This window comes from Pelodiscus sinensis, chromosome 13 (assembly GCF_052426305.1).
Source record: "Pelodiscus sinensis isolate ZL-2025 chromosome 13, ASM5242630v1, whole genome shotgun sequence".
Taxonomy (NCBI): domain Eukaryota; kingdom Metazoa; phylum Chordata; order Testudines; family Trionychidae; genus Pelodiscus; species Pelodiscus sinensis.
In genome coordinates this window covers 3,279,270-3,302,421 of record NC_143064.1, presented here as the reverse complement: position 1 = coordinate 3,302,421, position 23,152 = coordinate 3,279,270, and the positions used below count along the sequence as shown (strand labels likewise).

The 23,152-nt window shown below is 43.3% G+C and overlaps 1 protein-coding gene across 2 annotated transcripts in view; it reads right to left on the bottom strand.

Annotated features, from left to right (window-relative positions):
- Positions 1–23,152, bottom strand: part of WDR44 (WD repeat domain 44) — a 52,939-nt gene that overhangs the window by 13,553 nt on the left and 16,234 nt on the right. For both annotated transcript variants that reach the window (XM_075941166.2, XM_075941164.2), the window contains exons 3-12: positions 17,623–17,697; positions 15,758–16,412; positions 12,387–12,469; positions 11,175–11,270; positions 8,903–9,039; positions 7,872–7,955; positions 6,271–6,377; positions 4,908–5,059; positions 1,680–1,818; positions 1,495–1,559 (exon numbers count right to left, since the gene is read on the bottom strand). In XM_075941166.2, coding sequence (XP_075797281.1) covers positions 1,495–1,559; positions 1,680–1,818; positions 4,908–5,059; positions 6,271–6,377; positions 7,872–7,955; positions 8,903–9,039; positions 11,175–11,270; positions 12,387–12,469; positions 15,758–16,412; positions 17,623–17,697 — 1,593 coding nt within the window. The remainder of the gene's footprint in view (positions 1–1,494; positions 1,560–1,679; positions 1,819–4,907; positions 5,060–6,270; positions 6,378–7,871; positions 7,956–8,902; positions 9,040–11,174; positions 11,271–12,386; positions 12,470–15,757; positions 16,413–17,622; positions 17,698–23,152) is intronic.

Below are 23,152 nucleotides of genomic sequence, written 5' to 3'. Positions count from 1 at the left end.
ACAATGAAGTTACAGACAAACTGGCACTGAGCTTTAGCAAACCTTACTGCAGTTACAGTGGTAAAAACTCAAATATTAATCACAGGATTATAATGCTTATTGTATTTAACCAATTTGAACAGTTTAAAAATAACACTGTCTAAATGTATACTGCCTGTTTTAGACAGGTCAGTTCTCTGATTTACTGACTAAGCAGTATTCAGTTTATACAAGTGTATCAATAAAAGGAAGGGAATATGCACCCCCCCCATCTGTTACATACATACCAGATTCCTAACACTCCCTTGGGTTTGTTCCTTTCTCTCACAAAAACAACCTCCCCCCCAAGAACCCCATGCCAAGCTGTGAGACTCAAGGCTGCACGTCTGCTGCAGAGGTTACAGACTCCGTGACATTTCGGGACCTCCGTGACTTCTGTAGCTGACATCAGAGCCCCCCAAGGAGTTAAGGGGGTCCCTGGGGCCAGCCACACCGGCCACTTCTTGGGCAGCTTTAGGGCCAGCCACACTAGGGCTGGGGCGGTCCTGGGGCCAGATTCTTGGTGGACCCCCACGCAGCAACAGTCCCAGAGCTGCAATAATGTCCCAACCTCTCCCCCACCCACGCCAGGGAGCAGCAATGGTGCCCCGAGCTGCCCCTCCCACTGCGGAGCAGCAGTGGTGCCCCAGGGCCTCCCAAAGCACATAAGATTTAGTCCTGCACATTTCGAATACAAGTCCTGGACAGGCGACGGGCTGTGAATTTCATTCGTTGTCCATGACCTGTTCAATACCCATGGCTAACTCTCAGCCACAGTGAAAATTAAGGGCGTAGGGTCAGACTCGTTTTCAAATACAGTTATGAAAAAACCACCAGGTGAGGAAATTCAAAGTTATCCGCATTTAATTACCTCCAGCATTTAGCTCCAATACCCACTGAGAGAGAAGCTTTAATTAATAACCGATCACAATGAAGATGTGGAGACTGTAACAAGAAGGCTATGTCTATACCCCACTCTTCTTGCGCAAAAGCTTATGCAAATGAAGCAGATTAGCATATTGCCGTGTTTCATTTGCATAATTAATTAGAGGGCATTTTGGGCAAAACACCCCTAATTATGCAAATGAAGCATGGCAATATGCTAATCCAAACTCCATTTGCATAAACTTTTGTGCAAGAAGAGTGCAGTAGAGACATAGCCCCCCTTCTCTAGTTTGCTCAAACTTATTTCCTGCCTATGTCAGATGCATACATTGGCTAAACAACATCAGTCAGATCCTAGCTTGGGACTGAGTGAATAAAGATTTGACTCATATCTCACAGGATCCAAACCTGCTTTCTTATTGAGGGGAAACTAACTCAGAAGACAACAAAGAATTAGACTGCAGAACTGAGACTTCTGAGTCTGAACCCATCAAGAGTTGAAGCCTGTTTTTGGATTACAGCAGTCCAAATCTACAGCATGACAGAAACAGGGCACATTCTGACAACTCCTACGTGATCTGGTACACATACCCCTCCATCAGTGTCTGACTTGGAAGAATTCAGGCTCTCCTGAGATGGGGAGGGAGACACACGACCTAGAACACAGATTAAAACCCAGAAAGTTAGAAACTATTTAAATAGATTGTTTTTAAATACAGGAAAAACGCGAGACATTTCTAATGTCTTTAAAGTATCAGTGAGATCTGGAGAAGTACCTTCTGTATTGTATTTCAGTCGCATGTTATTGAAATAGTCAAAAGCATTCTTTAAAACCCATATTCTCACTACATTGTCCTGTCCAGCTGATGCAAGTAATCGACCACAGTGAGAAAACTTCATTGTCCAAACAGCACCCTGTCAAAATAAAGAAGACATCACAATAAAACAATATAAGTACCTTTTCCCATACCAGAAACATCATTACATGAATTGGCATATATTGACACACCATGTCAAAAGAACATTAAGACTGTGAAGTTAAGCATCAAAAAGTTAGGAAATCCCAGAACAGTGCAATCTTAATGTGTTCCCCCTGAGCACACACCTTGTGATAGTCTAATTATATCACATGCTACTTTTGACATAGGACCCCTGGCTTCATTCAGTGCACAGACGGGCAGTCTTCACTTAAAGTGCAGCTATTCGATTTTTATTTCTCCTTATTATTCAGTATATAGCCCTGGGCCTTCTTTACTGCACACTATTCCAACCCCGTGAAAGGGACAGAATTAACAACTTCTCGTCAGCTTGCCTATGGCACTCACTGCACTGAGTGCTTCATAAACATTAGTGAAATTGTTACACCTCTGTGAGATGAGTGGGTGATTATACACATTTTACAGAGCACAGACGGGTTAAGGGTCAAAAGCATCCACTAATTTGAGCTACCTACCACTCGCTGCTTTGGAATACGAAGTGTTACACAACACTTGCTATGTTCAAAGCACAGCTCCTCCTGATCTAAGCATTTCTGCAAATCTGGGGCTCACGTCAGGAACCCAGAACATGAAAATTACCAACTAGTGATCTTCTGAAAAGTTTGCTTTAAGTGACTTGACTTGTACAGCAGAACTACTCTGTGGCAGAGGAAAGGCTAGAATGGTGCCCTGAGGAACTGGATTCAACTGCCTTTATGAGACCCTCCTTTCTCTTTCTGTAAGCCCCAGTGCACCCCTCGTTTTTAAGACTTTTGCTTCATTGTTACAGACGACAGCCTCCTTCACTACACAACCCTCTTCATCTCCAGAGCAGCTCCATCCTGAGCATTAAATGAGACAGGGGCGGGGGTCTGCAGGGAAAAAATACTATATGGCCCCATAATTAGCAACCGTATATGAATGCAGGCAGACAAAGGAGCTGAATTAGGGTTGGGGAGGCAACCTTAGTTCTGCCATTCTCTCTCTTTGCAGGCTTGACTTTGCAATCTTAATTTTCTTGAAACACAGTTTGCATGTCCTTGCCCTAGGCTTTTAAAAAGGCACTTCTATCATGCAGCACTGTACTAGCGTCCATATGGTGCATCAGCTGGTCTGAAACCGTTAGCTCCACTGCAGAGCTGAGGGAGTCACGGCAAACAGAAATAGGTTCTCATCACTTGGGTGACGGAGCACTGCAGAGGGCTCAGACACACCCTTTGTCATAGGTATCTCAGACAGCTGCTGACCGCTGAGGCTGGTGAGACTTGGGAATTGTTCCTTGCCAAACTCCGGCACCTGTTCTAGAGGGCAGACTTCTGCCCATTCCCTTCCCAAGGCCCATCTTCTGTGCATCACCTCCTCCCCCCTCCAGACTCCTCCCCCAGGAGTCCCAGGCTCCACCCCTAAGAGTCCAGGCCTCCACTCCCAGTTCTAAGCTCCTCACCTGGAAAAGAAGGGCTGAAGCTGTTTATAGGCCAGGAGCCGCTGACCCACAGAAAGATCAATTGGGGGCTGAGTGACCCCCAAAATGAGGAGAAAGACGCGCCCCAAATCCCCTTTGCACACCAGAGCTCAGGGGGCCCAGGCTAGAAGATCTTGTGCCTCCTGTTCCATGGTGGGACAGCGGGGGGCTGGAGCGTCAGTGCAGGGTCCCTGATGCTGGGGGGGGGTCCTGAGGGGGCAAGAAACAAGTTTGGTTTCTGGACCCCCCTACTCCTCTTGGGAAGCCGTACCATTGCTTGATGGTTAGAAATGTTGGTTTAATTCCAAACCTAAACTTACTGATGGTCAGTTCATGCTCACTTGTCCTTGTGCCAACAATGGCCCATCATTTAAATAATTCCTCTCCCTCGGATGTGTGGCCAGAAAGCGATCATATCGCCCCTCAGGCTTAGGCTAAACTCCTCGAGTCTCCTCTTGTAAGGCAGGTTCTCCCTTTTCGGTTCCGATCATCCCACTAATCCTTCTCTGCACTGGCTTCCAATCTGGTCCTCTCTGCCATAGTTAAGCCTTTGTCTCCTCTGCATTCGAATCAGGCAGCTTCTTCGTGCTGCCTGGGAGTCTGCTTAGGGTGAGCAGCCATTGACAGCGCAGCAAGGCAGAGGTTGCCTGATCAGTCCTTGTGCCCAGGCCCTGGTGTGCATCGGCCCAGAGCTACGATTGCAGCCCCAGTCCTGCTCAACCTCTGGCTGGAGCATCCGAGGGAGAATGATTGAGGAACATGGCTGAAGTGCTAGCAAATCTCTATGGAAGGGGCAAAATGCAAGTTTGCAAAGGCTTGTAATATGGCCAAATGTGTGTTGATTTTCACAGGGATGGCAAAAGGCACATCCAACAGAAAAGTCACGCCCCACTCCCGCTGAATGCAAACAAGGTGCTGGAGCTTTTCAGCAGTAGAGGTAAAACGTGGGTAAAACATGTTTTCCAAGTAGTTTGAACCTCGCCTTATTGGCTGAGATTTTCTTTTAAAAAAGTGGCCGACCTTACGCCGACACCCAGCAAGGAATCCTGCAGCCTGGATAACATTTAGCAAAAGTTACAAGCAACCGAAAGCAGGGTCTTTAAAAGGGAAGAGTTGGGCAACCTATGCTGTAGTACACCACCTAGAAGGACCACGCCAGTATCAATGCCCGGCTATGCCTAGCTCAAGACTTAATGCAGTGGCACTCAGACAGAACATCAACATTAGGCAGGAAGACTCTCCAGCAAGGTGAGATTTGCCTTTCAGCTCCCATAGGGACACTTAAGTCAAAAGTATGAGGAAACAGCAGAACACTGCCTGGGGGATGGTCCCTGCATTCACTGCTGCGTACAGGGCTACACCCTGCAAGCTGCTCCTTGGGGGGTTAGGAATGAATCCAGAGCAATTCACTTGCAGGATCTCGCCCAGACGGAAGAAACGAGTCTATGAAGTAAATGAGCAGGGAGAATCTGAAAACACTTGGATTCCAGATGGACCTACTCAGCAAGCAGCGTATTCTCCTTCTTTTAAGTTCAAGTGGAACTTGACATCAAAGGTAAACTTACCATGTGCTCACCACTGAGATCCTGAACCACTTTTACTTGTTCGAAGTCATAAGGCCCCTTGAAGCCATGTGCGGCTTTAAATTTAACTGGCCTGGTATATGGCATTCCTTCATCATCGCTCGAAGAGGGATCGTCCTGATCCGTATGGAACACTAAGCAGAAGACAGCAGAAGCATGCACATTAGACTGCAGTGTCCCCAACAGCTGACATTTCAGTCCAAACACTGGATTAAGATTAAAACACTGAAACCAGCGTATTAAAGAGAAACAGACTGATTGTCAGTGATAACGGCATCAAAGTCACAACTGGCTATAAAAATGATAAAATCCCAATCTAATTCCTAAGCTTTAGGCTGCCCCACACTGCAATACATTCCCACAGGCTGGGACGACCTCTCCCACAGTTGAATGATTCTTCTTTTTCTTCTTCCAAACAATCTTGCTTTTTCATGTGTTGAGATAGACAATGGCTTCTCTGCCCCTCTTACTTTACACACTCCTCCTTTCCTTAAGGAACTCCCCCCCCCCCCCCACCCCCACCACATGCAGACAATCTGTGGTGTATGAGATTCAGGGTGTCTTTCAGATGAACTGTGACTTTCTCTCACTCACCTTCTGTGTACCTGACTTCTGAGGCACCATCCCGGACAATAGGGAAGGCCTTTTTTTACAGTCCTTTTGTCATCTTTAAAGACCTTGTTGGTGAGCGTTCCCCAGATTTGCATAGTTCAGTAACAAACTACCACAAAATCTCATAACAGCATACGCAATGACACATATTCAAAAGATAATGATGTCCAGTAGCTCATAAGTTTTCAAATGATACTTCATAAACCAGGTGTGGGGGAAATGGTTTGCCATAGTTAGCATGTCATGGCACAGAGAGCTGCAAAACAGACCTTAGTCTAAAGCACTGTTTCCCAACCAGTAGTGCGAGTACCTTCAGGGATACGCGAGAGAAGTCCGGGGTTTACATCAACAACTGAAACTGGGAGAAAACTGAATGTTTGTTTTAAATTTTACAGCGCTTCATTATTTTTGTACTTTTTACACCCAAAAATTTCATCTCCCGCCCAGCTATGATTAAGTTGTATAAACAAATGTGTTGCAATGGTAGAAAAAAATGTTGTGTGTCTGAAAACTGCAGGTACTGGGGGATACTTTTTTTTTTTTGAAAAAGGGGTACTTTATTTAAAAAAAAAAGTTGAGAATCACTGGTCTAAAGATCCTGTACTATAGTGAAGCATTTTGGTGAAAGCATAATTCATTTTTAATTTCCCCCCCCGCAAAGGAAGATCCTCGATCTCTTGGAGAGCTGGCTTTTAGACTCGACTCTAGTAGATAATGATTCTATTTCACTGACCTTCATCTCGAACGCTTTTAACTTTATTTACAGCACGTTCACCATATTCTTCAGCGAGATGCTTTGCCCTCTTTACTGATTTGCCAAAGAACTTTTTCAGCTGAGTCCTTAAAAAACAAGAAAACGCCCAGTCACATAGAGTATTTGCAATGCATGGCTCTCCAAATACCTGGGATTTGAAATTGTGTTTTCTTTCCATTTGCAACTTTACATCTTAATATAAGAATGGCCATACTAAGTCAGACCAATGTCCCAGCGGGCTTAGTACCCTGTCTTACAACAGTGCTGGTGCCTGATACAGAGGGCATGAACTGAACAGTGCAACTGTCTAGTGATCCATCCTCTGATGTCCAGTCCCAGCTTCTAGCAGCCAGGAGCTTGGGGACACCCAGAGCGAGGGGTTACATTTCTGACCAGCTTGGCCAATAGTCACTGATGGATCGATCCTCCACAAATTGATTCAATTCTTTTTTTAACCCAGTTATACTATTGACCTTCACAATATCTCCTGGCAATGAGTAACAGAGGTTAACGGTGCATGGTGTGAAAAGGGACTTCCTTCTGTTTGTTTTAAACCTGCTGGTTCAATAATTAGAGTAATATAAAGCTCCTTTTTTTAATATCTAGAAATAGACATACCGTATATTCCGGCGTACAAGACGACCTCTGATGTTAAAAAACATCCCCCAAAAATCGGGGGTCGTCTTGTACGCCGGATGCCCCGCCGCCGGAGCCCCTCCGCGGCTTTGAAAGCCTCGGGGGAAGCCGGCGGCGGGGCATCCCAGGCGCGCATGGGCTGCCCCCCCGCCGGAGCCCCTCCGCGGCTTTGAAAGCCTCGGGGGAAGCCGGCGGCGGGGCATCCCAGGCGCGCATGGGCTGCCCCCCCCGCCGGAGCCCCTCCGCGGCGGCGCGGAGGGGCTCCGGCGGGGGGGGCAGCCCATGCGCGCTTGGGATGCCCCCCCGCCGGCTTCCCCCCGAGGCTTTCAAAGCCGCGGAGGGGCTCCGGCGGGGGGGCAGCCCATGCGCGCCTGGGATGCCCCGCCGCCGGCTTCCCCCGAGGCTTTCAAAGCCGCGGAGGGGCTCCGGCGGGGGGGCAGCCCATGCGCGCCTGGGATGCCCCCCCGCCGGCTTCCCTCGAGGCTTTCAAAGCCGCGGAGGGGCTCCGGCGGGGGGGCAGCCCATGCGCGCCTGGGATGCCCCCCCGCCGGCTTCCCCCGAGGCTTTCAAAGCCGCGGAGGGGCTCCGGCGGGGGGAGGGGGGGGGCAGCCCAGGCGCTCCTGGCGGCTTTGCTCCCGGTGCCTCTGGTCTGCTGGGGACCATCTCCAGCAGACCAGGGACACCGGGAGCAAAGGAGGCGGAGGGGCGCTGGGGAATAAGATGAAACCCTATCTTTTAATTAAAAAGATAGGGGGTCGTCTTATACACCCAGTCGCCCTATACGCCGGAAAATACGGTAACTGATTTTAAGTCATTCTTAAACATAAGGAGGGGGGACAGGTTGTGACCAGACAGCAGATTATTACATAATAAAATATTTGTACTCCTACAGATACCGGTAGTTTACATAAAACATATGGAAACAAAGAAGTCTAAACACTTACGTTTTCTGTTTTAACCTTCCGCCATCAGAATCAGTTTGCTGTGTCTGCATTTTGTCTTCATCGTCAGATTGTGCTGCATCATTGCTGTGAAATATACAATACCATAACACCACAAATTAAGGTCCTAGCATCATTCTATGAAGCATTATAAACCGTATCTTTAGATTCAAACTTGATGTCTTGTTACTTCTTGATTTAGGACTCTCATTAATAAGTTCAAGAGCCTCCAAAAACGTTCACCACCGGATTCAGCAAGTAACAATTTTAGTCAGCAGATACAATGCATGAGGTATGTTAAGACTAAAACAATATATACTTCTCTCTAAAGTAACCAACCAAAGGTACATGTTATCTGTCACCTTCTGGACATTCAAATACCGTGAAAGGCCACAGTTTTCAAACCACAAGAGAAAAAAAAAAGAATGTCTGAAGCAGACTAAGTACATTAATTGGCAAACAAATTATTTGTACATGTAACATTTTCTGTTCCATGATCGTACTTTGGTTATGACTGTATATATTAAATATGTAGAATTTCAAAGCATAAATGATTTCTTAAATTTGCGAATTGGTAATGTATATTCTCCCATAAATATATTGTAATTACTTCTTCGGCACCCATATTGTGCTGTAATAAAATACATTTGGTTTAATCAGAAGCAACAGAGCATTGCATATATTTACTGCTGTGTGGTTTGAAGTTGGGGCTGATTTTCAAAGATGCAGAACACCTGCAGATCCAGTCAGACATATATTGTCCAACAGTCAAATATCCTCCAATACAGTACTTCAACAGACATCCTCTGTTACCTAATTAAATAAGCTAACACCAGAGAGAGGCGGGTAATAGGACCAAATTAAATAAGTCAGGAACAGATGGATGGGTTGAAATACACTTTCTTGCGTCTGTTAAAAAAAGGCTTTCAACAAAATAATGAGTAAAGAAACAAAAGAGCAATACTAGAGTAAGGAACCAGAGCAATATATCGCAAGCTATCAGAGAAACAACTAGAAGCCATTTTCACTCATACCTGACATACTCCTTAGTTCTTCTCATGATATGCAACGTCAAGGGGTTAATGCCTGTTGGTAATTTTTCTTCTGCCAAGCTCAGTGGTATTTCTTCACCTGTATCCAGGTTCTTTATCATTACACTTGCTAAAATTTCCTGTGGCAAAGAAAAATATGAAGAACCTAACATAATGGGTCTTCCTTAAGTTCTGAGACTTAAAAGAATGATTTTAGAAAATTCTAAACAAAGAACACCATATACACTAGAATATTTTGCATTTTTTTAGTAGGAAACTCTGCAATATGCTCTATGCCTTACAATACTGTTTTAGAATTTTTTTCAAAAATTGTTTTAATTTAGACAACACACAGAATATGGATAGCTTTTTTTTAGAATGACAACTAACTGAAATATAGAGTTACACATTTTAGATGTGTGAAGGGATGCATTCATAACGATTTCTGCAGAACTCAACCTAACTTGCCTTCTGTTTTACAACATGCAAACAAAATTATTTTCAGATTTCTGAACTGATACTTGGTAACGACTACTGTCTTATTTAATAGTCAACAGCACTATGATACAATTAGAAAACTGGATAATTGAGCATATTGGAGAAGATGCAGATTGGAGAATTCCAAAATCCTTCTCTTCAAAATTTACTTTAGATTTATGTCCAAAAGCAAGAGAGAGACTACCGTCTTATTTGCCAACTGCCAATCTCTATTCAGCAGGGGGCACTGTGGGCTACAACCAGGAGTCTGAACCAGGACAACACAAGGACAGCTTTTGAAAGACAGTTTAACCTACTGATGTCCCAGACAGTCAACATGGCCTGCCAGCTCACAATAGCAATGATTAAGTCCTAGGCTGGCTTATTCATGCTACCATTCATTTCTTTACTTTATTAATAAGCCATCTGTTTCCTAATGACTCTAGGAAGCCATTCATGACATCCGAAGAACGGTTTTCCTCTGTTCTTTGTAGATGCATGACAAGTTAAATTTGCTAGAATTCCCACTCAAGATGCTACTTGGGTTGAGAACAGAGTGGGGGAAAGCAATCCAAGAAAGAATAATTTTAAAGACAGGTCCACCTATCCTTATTAGCCAAGATAATCAAGGATGCAACCCCATGTCTGGATGTCCCTAAACCTGGGACTGGACAACAGGCTGGATCTCTCAGGCTACGTCTAGACTGGCATTATTTTCCAGAAATGCTTTTAACGGAAAAGTTTTCCGTTAAAAGCATTTCAGAACAGAGCATATAGATTGGCATGGACGCTTTTCCACAAAAGCACTTTTTGCAGAAAAGCGTCCGTGCCAATCTAGAAGGGCTTTTCCGCAAAAAAGCCGTGATCGCCATTTTCGCGATCAGGGCTTTTTTGCGGAACACAAAGCTGAGCTGTCTACACTGGCCCTTCTGCGCAAAAGGGACTTTTGCCTGAACGGGAGCAGAATAGTATTTCTGCAAGAAGCACTGATTTCTTAGAGTAGGAAGTCAGTGCTTTTGTGGAAATTCAAGCGGCCAGTGTAGACAGCTGGCAAGTTTTTCCGGAAAAGCAGCTGATTTTCCGGAAAAACTGGCCAGTCTAGGCACAGCCTCAATGTATTGCCCAACTGCGTTCATTCCCTCTGAAGCATCTGCAAGAATACAAGTCACAAGTATAACAGAAAATACTCTATGTTTTAATACAGTGTTTCTCAACCAGTGGTGTGAGTACTCGTAGGGGTACTCGAGAGAAGTCTGGGGGGTACATCAACACTACTGAAATTTAGAGAAAACTGAATTTGTTTTAAGTTTTACAGCATTTTATTATTTTTGTACTTTTTACACCCAAAAAATTTCATCGCCCGCCCAGCTACGATTAAGTTGTTTAAACAAATGTGTTGCAATTGTAGAAAAAATTGTGTCAGAAAACTGTAGGTACATGGGGTACTTTTTTTTTTTTTTTTTAAGGGGGGTAATTTATAAAAAAAGATTGAGAAACGCTGTTCTAATATAATATGGAGCCAATCGCTCTTGGAACTTGAGTACGCTCAACACAGAGGCATTTAATGTATTTGGGGAGCCATTCACAGCCCCTGACTCACTTGAACACGTAACTTGCACAGAAAAATAATGCTGCTCTACAACATTCCCCACCGTGCCTTCCTTTTCCCCGCCTCACTATATCATGGTTTGACAACACACAAGCAGGGGTGATGGGCACGACTATTCTAACCCACCTCTCTCCAACTGCCAATAAAAAGTATGCACGAGAAAGAATGAGGTACAAGTTCTAGTAATACCTCATCTGTGAGTTCTCTTCCAGAGTTAGATCTGGGTCTCTGTGGTCCAAGCACTTCACTTGGTATTATTTGTCCATCAGCAGCTTTTCCATTTTCCTGCAATTGTAGGTGTGCAGATACATTAATACATGCATTTACTGCAAACATCCTTTAAGCATATTAGTTTCCCTATAATCCAGAAGAGCAAATTGCCAATTACATGACACAAGATTTCCAGAAGAGACATTAGCCATTTTCCAATTGACAAATGTACATTTCATGTTTACGATTAGGTTTGAGTACTCTGAAATTAACCAAACACTGAACAAATAGCTAGATAGACCGACCAGCCATACACAATACTTTAAACCTATGGGCCTGGTATGTGCGAGAGCTGAGCACCTGCAGCTCCAGCTGACTTCTGTTTAAGAGTTGTAGGTGCTGAGCATTTGTAAAAGATTGAGCCCCCAAGATCTACTGACACTTTTGCCAGATTTTACATAGCTCCCCTGGCCTCTATCCCAACCAAGTGTGATTGGCTTATATTTAAGTGACCTTTCGATTATCTCATTTTTTCTTGTGACATCCTGTGATGAAAATTCAGGATTGAACAAATCCATGCGCAACTCCATTGGCTATAGTGGAGTTAACCCGGAAATGCATTTGGCCACAATAATTTCAACAAGCTTGTCAAAACCTACTGTACAATCAAACAAAAGATGCATTGGGAGAGAGAAAAAATATTATTCAGACAAAAAAATCTTCACTGAAAAGTAAATGTCTTTTCTATTGTTTTGGGCTCTCCACACCCAGGACTAGCTGGGACACAGGTAAGTGGGGTTAAGGAGAACCTGGAGAAGGAAAAGAAAGCATTTAAGTGTACTGCTACACATAGTCAGTTGTAGGAGGCTCTATCTGCATTAAAGTACTGCCAAGAATTAAAAACCTGCTGTCACTATTATTTTTATTTTCCTTTTGCTGAGCTGTGTTTTATACAGTTTTAGCTATACATAGTATTAGCTACTCCAAGTTTGTTATGATGTGAAAGTATCTATTGAAATTAATCCATTTGGTAAGATTTCTAAATATTTTATTAAAGCTGGCCAAAAGTTTGGCTCCCTTTGTATGCTTTTTGTGGCAAGGACTCTCTTAATGTTGTTCATGGGGTCCTGATGCATGGCTGCGGACTCCATAGGATAACCACAGCGCAGAATGATATAACAGTTCACTAACCTGTGCTGTAACTATTTTATCTCCACTGGTTGCGCTTGCCAGGTCCAAAGAAGGCTGAGAATCTTTGGCCATGCATTCTGTCACTGTATTCAAAGCAAAGAGACCACCAGCTGTTAAATTCTCTTCAGGAATTGTAAAGCAACTGCAGGTTGGATATTATTATATGCAATACCAAAATAGACATCATTTAGTCAAAGTTGCATTGCTAAACCACATTTTCCAAACAGAAATAAATACCAAAGACTATTAATATTCTCTATTGCCAATTAGATTTTTTATGCACATGACTCCAACATCACAGTTAAGGTGACCGTTTAAGCCTGAGAGTAAGTTTTGCTACTAACTTCCATTCCATTCAGCAAGTGCGTATGTTTCTGTTTCCCCCCCCCCCCCCAGATACCAGAAGTACTCGCTTTTGTTTAGCAGCGTGGAGATTCAGCTAATGCATGCTTCAGCTGTGACTTGCACAATTCTGGGAAACCTGCTGTATATACTATTCATTGTTCTGTTCCTTGGGCTAGACTTCGTTAGGTAACTATTTCTACTGATCAGCAGAAAGAGTTCAGACAGGCAGCACAAATGCTGTACTTTGGTGAAAAAAATATAGTAGCTTTGTAAAACACAGAATCCTAGGACGGGAAGGGACATCCAAAAGTCATTAACCCAGATCCCTGCACTCATCATTCGGAGGCGCTAACCCACCTCCAACCCCTCTGAAACACAAAAGTTTTGCCACAGCAAATGTCAGTGCTCATTTGGGGTGGGCAAAAGAGCCAACGAACAGCGGCCATAGAGCCTGACTTTTGTCAACACAGCCGTGCCACTAAAAACTCTGTAGTGTAGACAAAGCCTAAGTATCATTTAGCCCATGCATGACAGGTGTTTGTCTAACCTGTTCTGAAAAATCTCCAGTTACGGAGATCCCAAAATCTCCCTAGGCAATTTATTCTAGTCCTTAGCCACCCTATCAAGAAGTTTTCTTTTAAAATGTCACACAAACCACCCTTGCTGAAATTTAAGCCCATTGCTTCTTGTCCTATTCTCAGTGATAAAAGAACATTTTTTCCTCCTCTTCCTTGTAGCATCCTTTTATGTACCGAAAACTGTTATGTCCTCTCATCTTTCTCTTCTCTAAACAAACCTAATATTTTCAATCATGTTTTCTACATTTTTAATAATTTTGTTTGCTCTTTCCTGGACTTCTCAAATTTGTCCACATCTTTCCTGAAATGTGGCACCCAGACCTAGACACAATACTCCAGCTGAGGCCTAATCAGCAGAGAACAGAATCAAAGAACTACTTCTCACATCTTGCTTACAACACTGCACCCCAGAATGATGATTTGTTTATTCCAAGTGTCTCTTTGCTGACTTTTATTTAGTCTGATCCACTATGACCTCTAAATCCCTTTCTGCAGTACTCCTTGCTAGGCTGTCATGTCCCATTTTGTGTGTGTATAACTGATTGTTCCTTCCTACGTGGAGTACTTTGCATTTGTCCTTGTTGTTTGTCTGATGGTATCAGGTTTGCATATGAGCTCCAGCTCAGCAGTTTTATGCTGCAGTCTGTTTTTGATTAATCAAAAAACAGGACTATGTAGCGCTTTAAAGACTAACAAGATGGTTTATTAGGTGATGAGCTTTTGTGTTGTTGATGGCTTTTCGCTCAAGAATGGCAGCTTGCAAGTCTGTTTCTGAGTGTCCAGGGAGGTTGACGTGCTTGGCACAGTAGGACTGGGTTTGAATAAAGATTGGGAGTGGCTAGATCACTACAAAGTGTTCTCCCCCCTTTGGGTATTCTTACCTTCTTTTCAACTGTCGGCAGTAAACCACATCCAGCCTAACTGGCCTGGCCTCTTTAGAGCTGGTCCTCCACATGGTAATGTCACACTCCCATCTCTGCATGTGTGCCAAACTGCAGATTCCACTTCATGCATCCAATGAAGTGGGCTCCAACACACAAAAGCTCATACCTCAATACATTTGTTGGGATTTAAGGTGCCACAGAATTCTGTTGTTTTTGCTAAAACAAACACAGACAACTACCTCACAAACTTCTCTGGGAAAGGTTTTCCAACCAGTGATGCTCCCATTTTATAGTAGCTCCAACTAGCTTGTATTTCTCTAGTTGGTTTATGAGAAGATCATGCAAGACAGTATCAAAACTTATATACCACATCTACTGGAGATGGATTACAGAACAACGCTTGGGGTAAAGGACTGTGGTGCAGGAGGGGGTGAGAGATCTGGAACGGAGCTTGGGTGAAGGAAGAGATCATGATCAGGACAGGTGAATGCAGTGCAGAAGGGGGTGCAGAGTCTGGGAAGGGACTGTGACCTGGGGCTGGTGTGCAGGATATTGAGGTATAGGGACTGGCAGGCAATAGGATCGGGGCTGGGGTGCCAGGGGCAGGCTGAGTCAGGAGGCACTTAGCTGGTTCCTTAGCCAGGCCCCCTGACTTTCATGCCCCTGCACACGAGAGCGGCTGGCTGGCTGCAGGGGCCATGTGATGCTCTGAATGCGGCCAGCGCGGAGAGGGAGGGGTACTTCATGCTCCCAGGTCTGCAAACAGCTGTGAGATTGTGCTGGGGGTGGGGGCAGTTCACAAAGCCTTTTCGCTTTCAGAAGCTGCTCTGATTGGCGTGTGGGGGCAGGGCAGGCAGGGAGCCTAGCTGAAGCTCCTACTGGGCTGTGGGTCCAATGCAGCCCACATATGGCATTTTGCCTGCCCTGTTCTAGCTTCTTAGATACTTGTAGAATGCTTTCTTGTTACCTTTAAGTCTCTAGCTAAATTCACTTTGTGTTGCGCCTTTGCCTTTCTGATTCTGTTCCTACATATTTGTGGTGGTAAGTGTCATTTTCTGTAATTTGATCTAGTTTCCACTTTTTGCAGGACTTTAAGTTTCAGGTCATTGAAGACCTCTTGGTTAAGCCGGATTTCGTATCCTTCCAACACTGTAGGATTATTTGCTCTTTTTGTGCCCTTAATATCATTTTTTAAAATTGCCAACTCGAACTGTTTTCCCCACACTAACCTCTGAAAATCAATGTTTATTACAGACTATTTTACAGGTCATTTATAATTTTAGCATCAGCAGGAACTAAAACCATGTGCAATAATTTGTGAGTTAACAGCCCAAATCTTGACAACTTTCACAGGGTCTCAGGCTCCTAACTCACATAGGCATCTGAAAATCCCATGTGAATATTCAGTTGATTGAGCCTCTTCAATTCAAGGTTAGCTGAAGATCAGAGGAACTCAGAGGCTCACTAACTTCCAGTTTGAGTGAAAAGCAGAAAAATGGCAACTACTGACAGAAAGTTGACTCACAATCCAGGCAGAATACCCCAGAGCAAAGTATCTACTTGCCTTCTAAACCAGATAATTTTTGCCCCTCGAACTCCAGTTCACTCTTCTTCTTCCGCGGTGGTGGAGCAGGCCGCGCCGGTGGTGGTGGTCTAGGAGGAGGAACGTTTGTTGGAGGCGGTGGGCGTGCCGGAACAGATTTCTTAGTGCTAGCAACTATATCAGGTTCAACACTAGCTTGCCTTGGGGGTTTGGCCGGAGGCATTTCTTCTGTTGTAAGATCTTTGGTAGATAAGAGGTCTGAAGTCACCTGTTCTAAAATATCTGTCTGTTTCCCTTCTCTGATTTCCTCATTTTTAGATGTTTCTTTTGGTACTTCAGTTTCAGTGATTTTAAGCTCTTCGGTTGCATTTATTTTTTCTGCTAGTTTTTTAGTGGTTTCACCTTCTTGATGTTCGATGGTATGGTCAGAAGGAAAAAAACCCCTTCTGGACTCCAATTCTGTCTCCTTCCATGCTCTTTGACACACAAGTTCATGAGTATCTTCTTGTAATGCTGATTCTGTAGCTAGTAATTCAGGAATATTACTAAGGATATCTGCTCCAGGAATCCAAGTACTTGCATCTGAAGTTTGATCAGTTACTTCTTTTCCTTTGGATGCCAAAGGATCATCTTCTAGTTGTACCTTTTGGCTTTCTTCTATAATACTGTCAATAATCTAAAAAACAAAAAACAAAAAATTCCAATACAGGCAGTCCCCGGGTTACGTACAAGATAGGGACTGTAGGTTTGTTCTTAAGTTGAATCTGTATGTAAGTCGGAACTGGCGTCCAGATTCAGCTGCTGCTGAAACTGATCAGCGGCTGATTCCAGGAAGCCCGGGGCAGGGGCTTCCTGTAGTCAGCCACTGGTCATTTTCAGCAGCTACTGACTTGGGGACACCTGGGGCAGAGCAGCTGGGGTGCTGCTGGGTTGGTTCAGTGGCGCCCAGAGCGGCGCTACGGGACCAACCGGCAGCGCCCCAGCTGCTGTACCACAGGCGTCCGGAGCAAAGCCGCGGAGCACGGGGGCAGCGGGACAGCCCAGACGCACCGTGGCTATCCTGCTGCCCTCGGGCTCCACGGCTTTGCTCTACTCTGCTCTGCTCCCCCTCCCCCTGGTCTGCAGACCAGGGGGAGGGGGAGCAGAGCGGAGCATGCGGCCAGCTGACAGCCCAGCCGCATGTTCCGCCACTTTGCTTCCTCTCCCTGGTCTGCTGGAGACCAGGGAGAGGAAGGGCCCCGTTCGTAACTGCGGATCCGACATAAGTCGGATCCGCGTAACTCGGGGACTGCCTGTACATACAAATATAGGAAGGAAGAATTCTTAGAACATACTTGTCATGGCACAGAATAAGATATGTCTCAGCTTCCGTGGAAAAGTTATCTTGCTTTTATAATGAAAACAAGGACACAAGAACAGTAAATATTACCCTCCAGCATTTTTTAACTAAATCTTCGGGGCTTGAAGTCGGAAGAACAAATTGAGAGGTAATAAGGGTAAGAGATTTAAGAAAATGTAGATGGAATTTTCTTGCTTTTTAGTGCTGTCTCTTTTTAAAAATTAGATTTAACAAAACACAGAAAAATCAAATTGGATTAACTCTTGGACATGTGTAATCTCCTTCACTTCACCTATTATGCTATAAAGTAGCCAAATGATTTAGAGTGCACAGCTCCTGAATCCTTATTTTGAACATACTTTGCTTAATTCTCACCCCTTCCACCACAAAATGACAGCACTTGGGTTGTTTACAATAATTATTTTTAGAAACTTTGTATTAAGACAACTTTACAACTTTTATTAATTTCAATTTATTGCTAAAATATTTAAAATATTTTAAAAAGATTTTAATTAAACTAGAAAAATAAATCTAAGTTTTGACCAACCTCTTTAGAGTCATCTTGTTTTACTTCTTGTATCAGGGCCTCATTTGCTACTCTGTGTATACTGCTGTCTGTTTCCTGTAAAAAGCACCATCAATAATAAATAAGGCAAGAAATAAGACATTCATCACAAAGATAATTTTACAATGATACAAGCTACATAGAAAAGCAGCCAAATATCCCAAGAGTTAATCCAGTCTGCTACATTTGAAGACTGGTTTTACTGCTGCCACAGAGAAGTTTAAGGAATAGTTCATAGGACACACTGAAAAAGGTGTGTCACACTGGGGTAATCAAAGAAATAAACATACAACACACTGAGAAATAATAGAAAACTCCTGTCATTTCATTTCTCTTGATATTTTAGGAGTGCTTGATAAAACTCTGCCTATCACAAAATAACCTTTCTTCCATCTAAATCAGTGGTCCCCAACACAGTGCCCGCGGGCACCATGGCGCCCGCTGGGCCATTTCTGTGCGCCTGCCGAATGATTGCGGCCAGCCACCCCCGCCCCTGGGCGTGCGGTGTATGGACGGTGCCGGCACCAGGCACCCAGCGTATGGGTGGCCGCACCCCCAGGCGCCTGGCATGTGAGTGGCCCCGCCCCCGGGCGCCCGGCAGCCCCAAAAGGTTGGGGACCACTGATCTCAATGATCCTACCCAGAAATTGGGCTCTCATGCTTATGAAACTGTTTTACCATTCTAATGTCACAAAAACACCACTTTGACTTCACTGCTAAAATAACCCAATTGGAGAGAATGTTGAGTTATGAGAAATACACGAAAGCACATTTAATACTCTGCAAATGAAAAGGAGGAAAAATTAACCATTTATAAAAGAGGGAAGGTAGGCAAGGTGTTCTCTTTTACTGAGCCAACCTCTGTTGGTGGAAGGTACAGCTTTTAAAGCAGAGTTCTTTAGGTCTAAGAGGAAAAAAAATCATAATGAGATAGATAGCTAAGTGCAAGAGGTAACATGCTGCAGGTCTCTTGGGAGGAGAGGGCGATAAGGATTAGATTGTTAAGCAAGAGAGGTTTGAAGTGGGCCATTAAGGGCTAGCAGGCAGGTGTGCACTACAGATTGTCATAATGAGCCAGGAAACCGGTCTCCCTGTGAGGTCCATGGTTTGTAGTATCTAGCAGTGTTATGAATTTATGCTCCCAGTCTTGCTTTTCAAGTAGTATGGCAGGTGTCCTTGAAGATGAGGAATGCGAGGTGATATAAAAGCAATCATTTTGTGAAGTGTTCGCTGACAGACGAAATGGGGTTTTTGTTTTATCTGTCTGTGAGCTCATTTGGAGCGCAATGAGTCTGCTTTCACCCACACAGTTATTGGGGCTTCTGGTGCACCAGATGAGGTGCACTACAAGTTGCAACATGCATGTACAGGATCCATAAAATCTTCACAAAGGAGCATTATGAGGGGTATTTATCTTCCTAGCTGTGGAGACTTGTCTAGATTTGTTGTATCCATTGTTATGGGAGAGCCTGGAGAGATTTTGATGTGCTGTATCTTGGTCTGTGGGGAGCATGCTAATGTTCGGGAGTTGGCTGAAAACCAGAGAAGGGGGTTCAGGAAAGATTTTTCTGGATGTGGTCCCCATCAAATTTGGATTCTAACTGTCTGATGATACCCTCAATCAGTTCCAGTGTGGGGTTATAGATGAAAACTAGGGGTGAGCAGTCTGTGGCTTCACCCTCCCCTGCCCCCAATACTGAAATAGATTCTTCCAAGATACTTAGGTTGCCTTCTCCATTTTGTGATCTACTTCTCTGGTAGGCCATCCTTGCCTGGTGCAGGTAGTTTTAACTGTGTTGAGTTGTATGTATTCCTGACTCTCTCTAGAGCAGTGTTTCCCAACCTATGGGCTGTGACCCAAATATGGGTCGCTATTACATTTCAAAATGTTCGCCAAGTGTCTCCCCAGGGGGCTCTGCCCCCCCCCTCCCCCCCGTTTTTGAGTTGCCCTGGGTCACCAAGTCTTCCTGAATTGTCAAAATGGGCCCCCATCTGGAAAAGGTTGGGAACCGCTGCTCTAGAGCAAATTTAGTGGTAGCTGAGTCCCTGGCTATAGATAACATTTTGTGGTGTCTCTGGGGCGGTTGCTGGATGTGCAAAGCTAAGTTTGGCGATCCATGGGTTTCTTGTAGATAGTCATTTGTCATGTTGGTTCAGTAACAGACACCATCTTATCTCCTTGTTTCTAACAAGGTAAGATTAACCTGGGACCAACACAGCTACAAAACTGCGAACTACTACAAAAACGTATAGTAGTTCACATGAAGTTTGTTTTGATTATGCAAAACTAGCTCAGTACAAGTGTTCTTAGGGTACTTGCAGTATTTTCACATTGGAAAAACCTAGTACTCCCTCACCCACAATAGCAAGTGTAATGTGATTAGTAGTTGCCAGGTTAAATCAGGTTAGTCACATTGGACAATCACAAATAGATCTCTGAGCTCCTGAAAATTCACAACCTCATATTCTGTCCTAACTAATTATCACAGCTTAACACCTGGCATAGCAATACTATTTAATACAACTAAATACAAAAATTTGTTCACTCTTTGGAATAGAATGTAACTGAAACACAGTATACTAAACCCCTTTCATAGTGAGGTTCAATCATCATAAACAAGACAACACTTAAGCAATTGTTTACCACTTAAACAGTCAAAACTGTTCCACCCTAAACTGAGAATCACTAGATGTCATCTTTGTCAGTTATTTCCATGTTACAAATAAAAGAAATGTTGTAATCAGAAAATATTTCACATCCAAGGCAGTTTACACCTTACACCATTTATCTGAATAGTATTTCCACTGAGCATGTTTTAACTTTATGAGAAAGTCTCAAGCGAGCAATGCAATCCTTAAGACTCTTAGAGCATTCTCTTCCACCACCTGTCTCCATTAGCCAAGAATGTATCAAGTAAGATACATTTTAACAAGTGTACATAGCAACTCCAGGAAAGCAGTGACCCAATGATGTTTTATATTAAGTGTATGCAATACACTAAGACCTAACGGTAGCTTTTAGAATCCAGCTTTAACACTTTAGCCATTTACTTAGGTCAAGTAACTAAATATAATTGTGAACATTTTAGAGATTGTGGGAAGATCTACAACTGCACATTAAAAGTGTGGAATTTCAAAAAGCAACAAATTTTTTCAAAAGAAAAAGTATTTCTATAACTGGGCGACTGAAATACGTTATTTTAGTTAGAGTTATGCCTGTTCCTTTCTGAACAGCATTTCTAATAGTTACTGGCTGTACAGGCATGGCGTTCTGTGGGGTATTTTCAGGAAACCACCACCTCCATTTGATCAAGTTTAACCCTGGGAGTAAAAATGAACATTTTTCGGGAAAAGAAAAAAAACCTGCACTGGAAAACTGATGTCACTCATCAGTGGAAAGTGTTCCTTACATATCTGCTATCGCAATTTACTTAGTAGAAATTCACTTTCACCTCTTCCACACTCTGCTAAGGGAACAAAAAACCTCTTACTTCATTAAAGTGCCAATATGTTGGCAGTTTTAATCTGAAATTTACAGCCAAAGTGAAAAGATTTGACATGCTGTATATATTAATAATACATGCACTTTTGCATTTTACTGCAGCTCAATATTTATTGTTTCTGACAGAGGCTGAGACTCTTTACTTTGCAGATTGTTGCATCTTGATAGAAATGTTAAAGGACGACCATCCTGGTACGAATTTGCAAGCCGCTGTGTTTTATGTCAGAGGCTTTCTAACTTTACTGCACTACAGACACCTTCTGACAATAAAAATTACTATGGGATCGGGCTGGGGGGAGGGAACTTAGTCTAAGCCCCGCCTCAAAGCCAGAACCCCACTGCCCAAGGTGGGAGAGCTGAAGCCCAAGCACTACCTCTCTGGGCTGATGGACCTGTAACATGAACCTCACCATCCTAGGCTGAAGCCCTTGAGCCTCTGCCCTGGGTGGCATGGGTAAGGCTTTTGCTCCAGGTCTCAGCAATTCTAATTGTAGCCCCGGCAACTCCATTATAATGGGGTTATCATGACCCACTCTGGGGTCCCAAGCCAGTCTGTGAACCGCTGGTCTATATTTTGTAGATCTTTTAGTAACCTAGTAATATCAAGCTTGTCAAAAAATTGGTCCAAGTTTTAAAAGCTGAATGGGATCCAGTTTGGTTTACAATTAAATATTTTAATATCAGTTAAAAAAATCAGCAGACAACATATTTAGGGCCTGAGAAGGAAAGGGGGGGGTGATCTATAATACATCCCAACAATTAAAACTGAAAAGTCAGAAAATAAGGGCAAGTTCGTGAAAAGTAGGTAGTTGATTTCAGGCACCCAAATCCATATGCAGGCACCTAAATCAGAAGCCTGATTTTTAACCGAGCTGAGCATCCAGAAGTGGAATTCAGTTGTCTTTTGAAAGCCTAACTCTAGGTACACGTTTTTTAAAGTGCTGGCTCAGAAACGTACACCAGCTTAAAACAAACAAGTACCTTCAGTTATTCTATCAAAGGACTAATTAACAAGCAAAATTATTCAACAGGAGACTATATATGCATTTTCCCCACAAGAAAAATTCTTGTGTATTTTAATGTACTGTTTCTAATTGCTCTTGGTGAGAAGACATCATATAATGAATTCATACAACATTTTATGCCTTTGAAGAATATCCTAAATTACTGACAAGATGATAAGAAGCAAACACATTTTGACACAAATACATTCCACTGTAGTCCTTGCCTGAATAAGCTTACTGTATTGATTTCCACTCGTGTTGACATTAAAACATTAGACTTTGGACTTGTGAAAGATCCCAAACTGCTCCAACTATATGATTAGTCACAAGTTTAATAAACTGATAATGGTACCAAGCAGCGAAGCTGATAATGTGTTTTTATGAAAGACTGATTTTTGAAGGTGAAGTGATTTAAGGAAGATGCTCTTTAACGAAAAATTAAAAATAGTAACATAGCGAGGACCCCATAAGCAACAAGCATTAGTGCCCAGCCACTGCAGATATGTAAAAATGTAGTTTATAGCCAAAAATTCACAAAAGTTAGCAGTGATACTTGGAATCCAACTCAATCCATGTCTGCATACTACTTTCTATCAGGATTAAACAGAAGTACATTTTCTGAAAAGTTTAGACCTTTAATACCACCTGTCAAGGAGACCTTGAAATAAAAGCAGGCTAACAGGCAAGACATCTATCAGTGTAACAGAATGAAGTCACCGACTCTTCTAAATCTTTTCTCTGAAATCACATTACAGTGGAATGAATGAAGATCTGCTGTTGACTGTACAAATGATTAATCAAAATATTGCTATTTTCACAACCAACACTTCTGGGACAGAAAACGCCGCCTTTAGCCCTTCTCCCAACTCATGAAATGAACTGCACCTGTGCATATACCAATTCCAGACCCACATAATAAATGCCAGAGGTTCAGCTGCACTGTCACTGTGCATAGAAGCAGCATACTAATTACTTGCGTGGGAAGTGGTGACGCTTCCTCAATAAG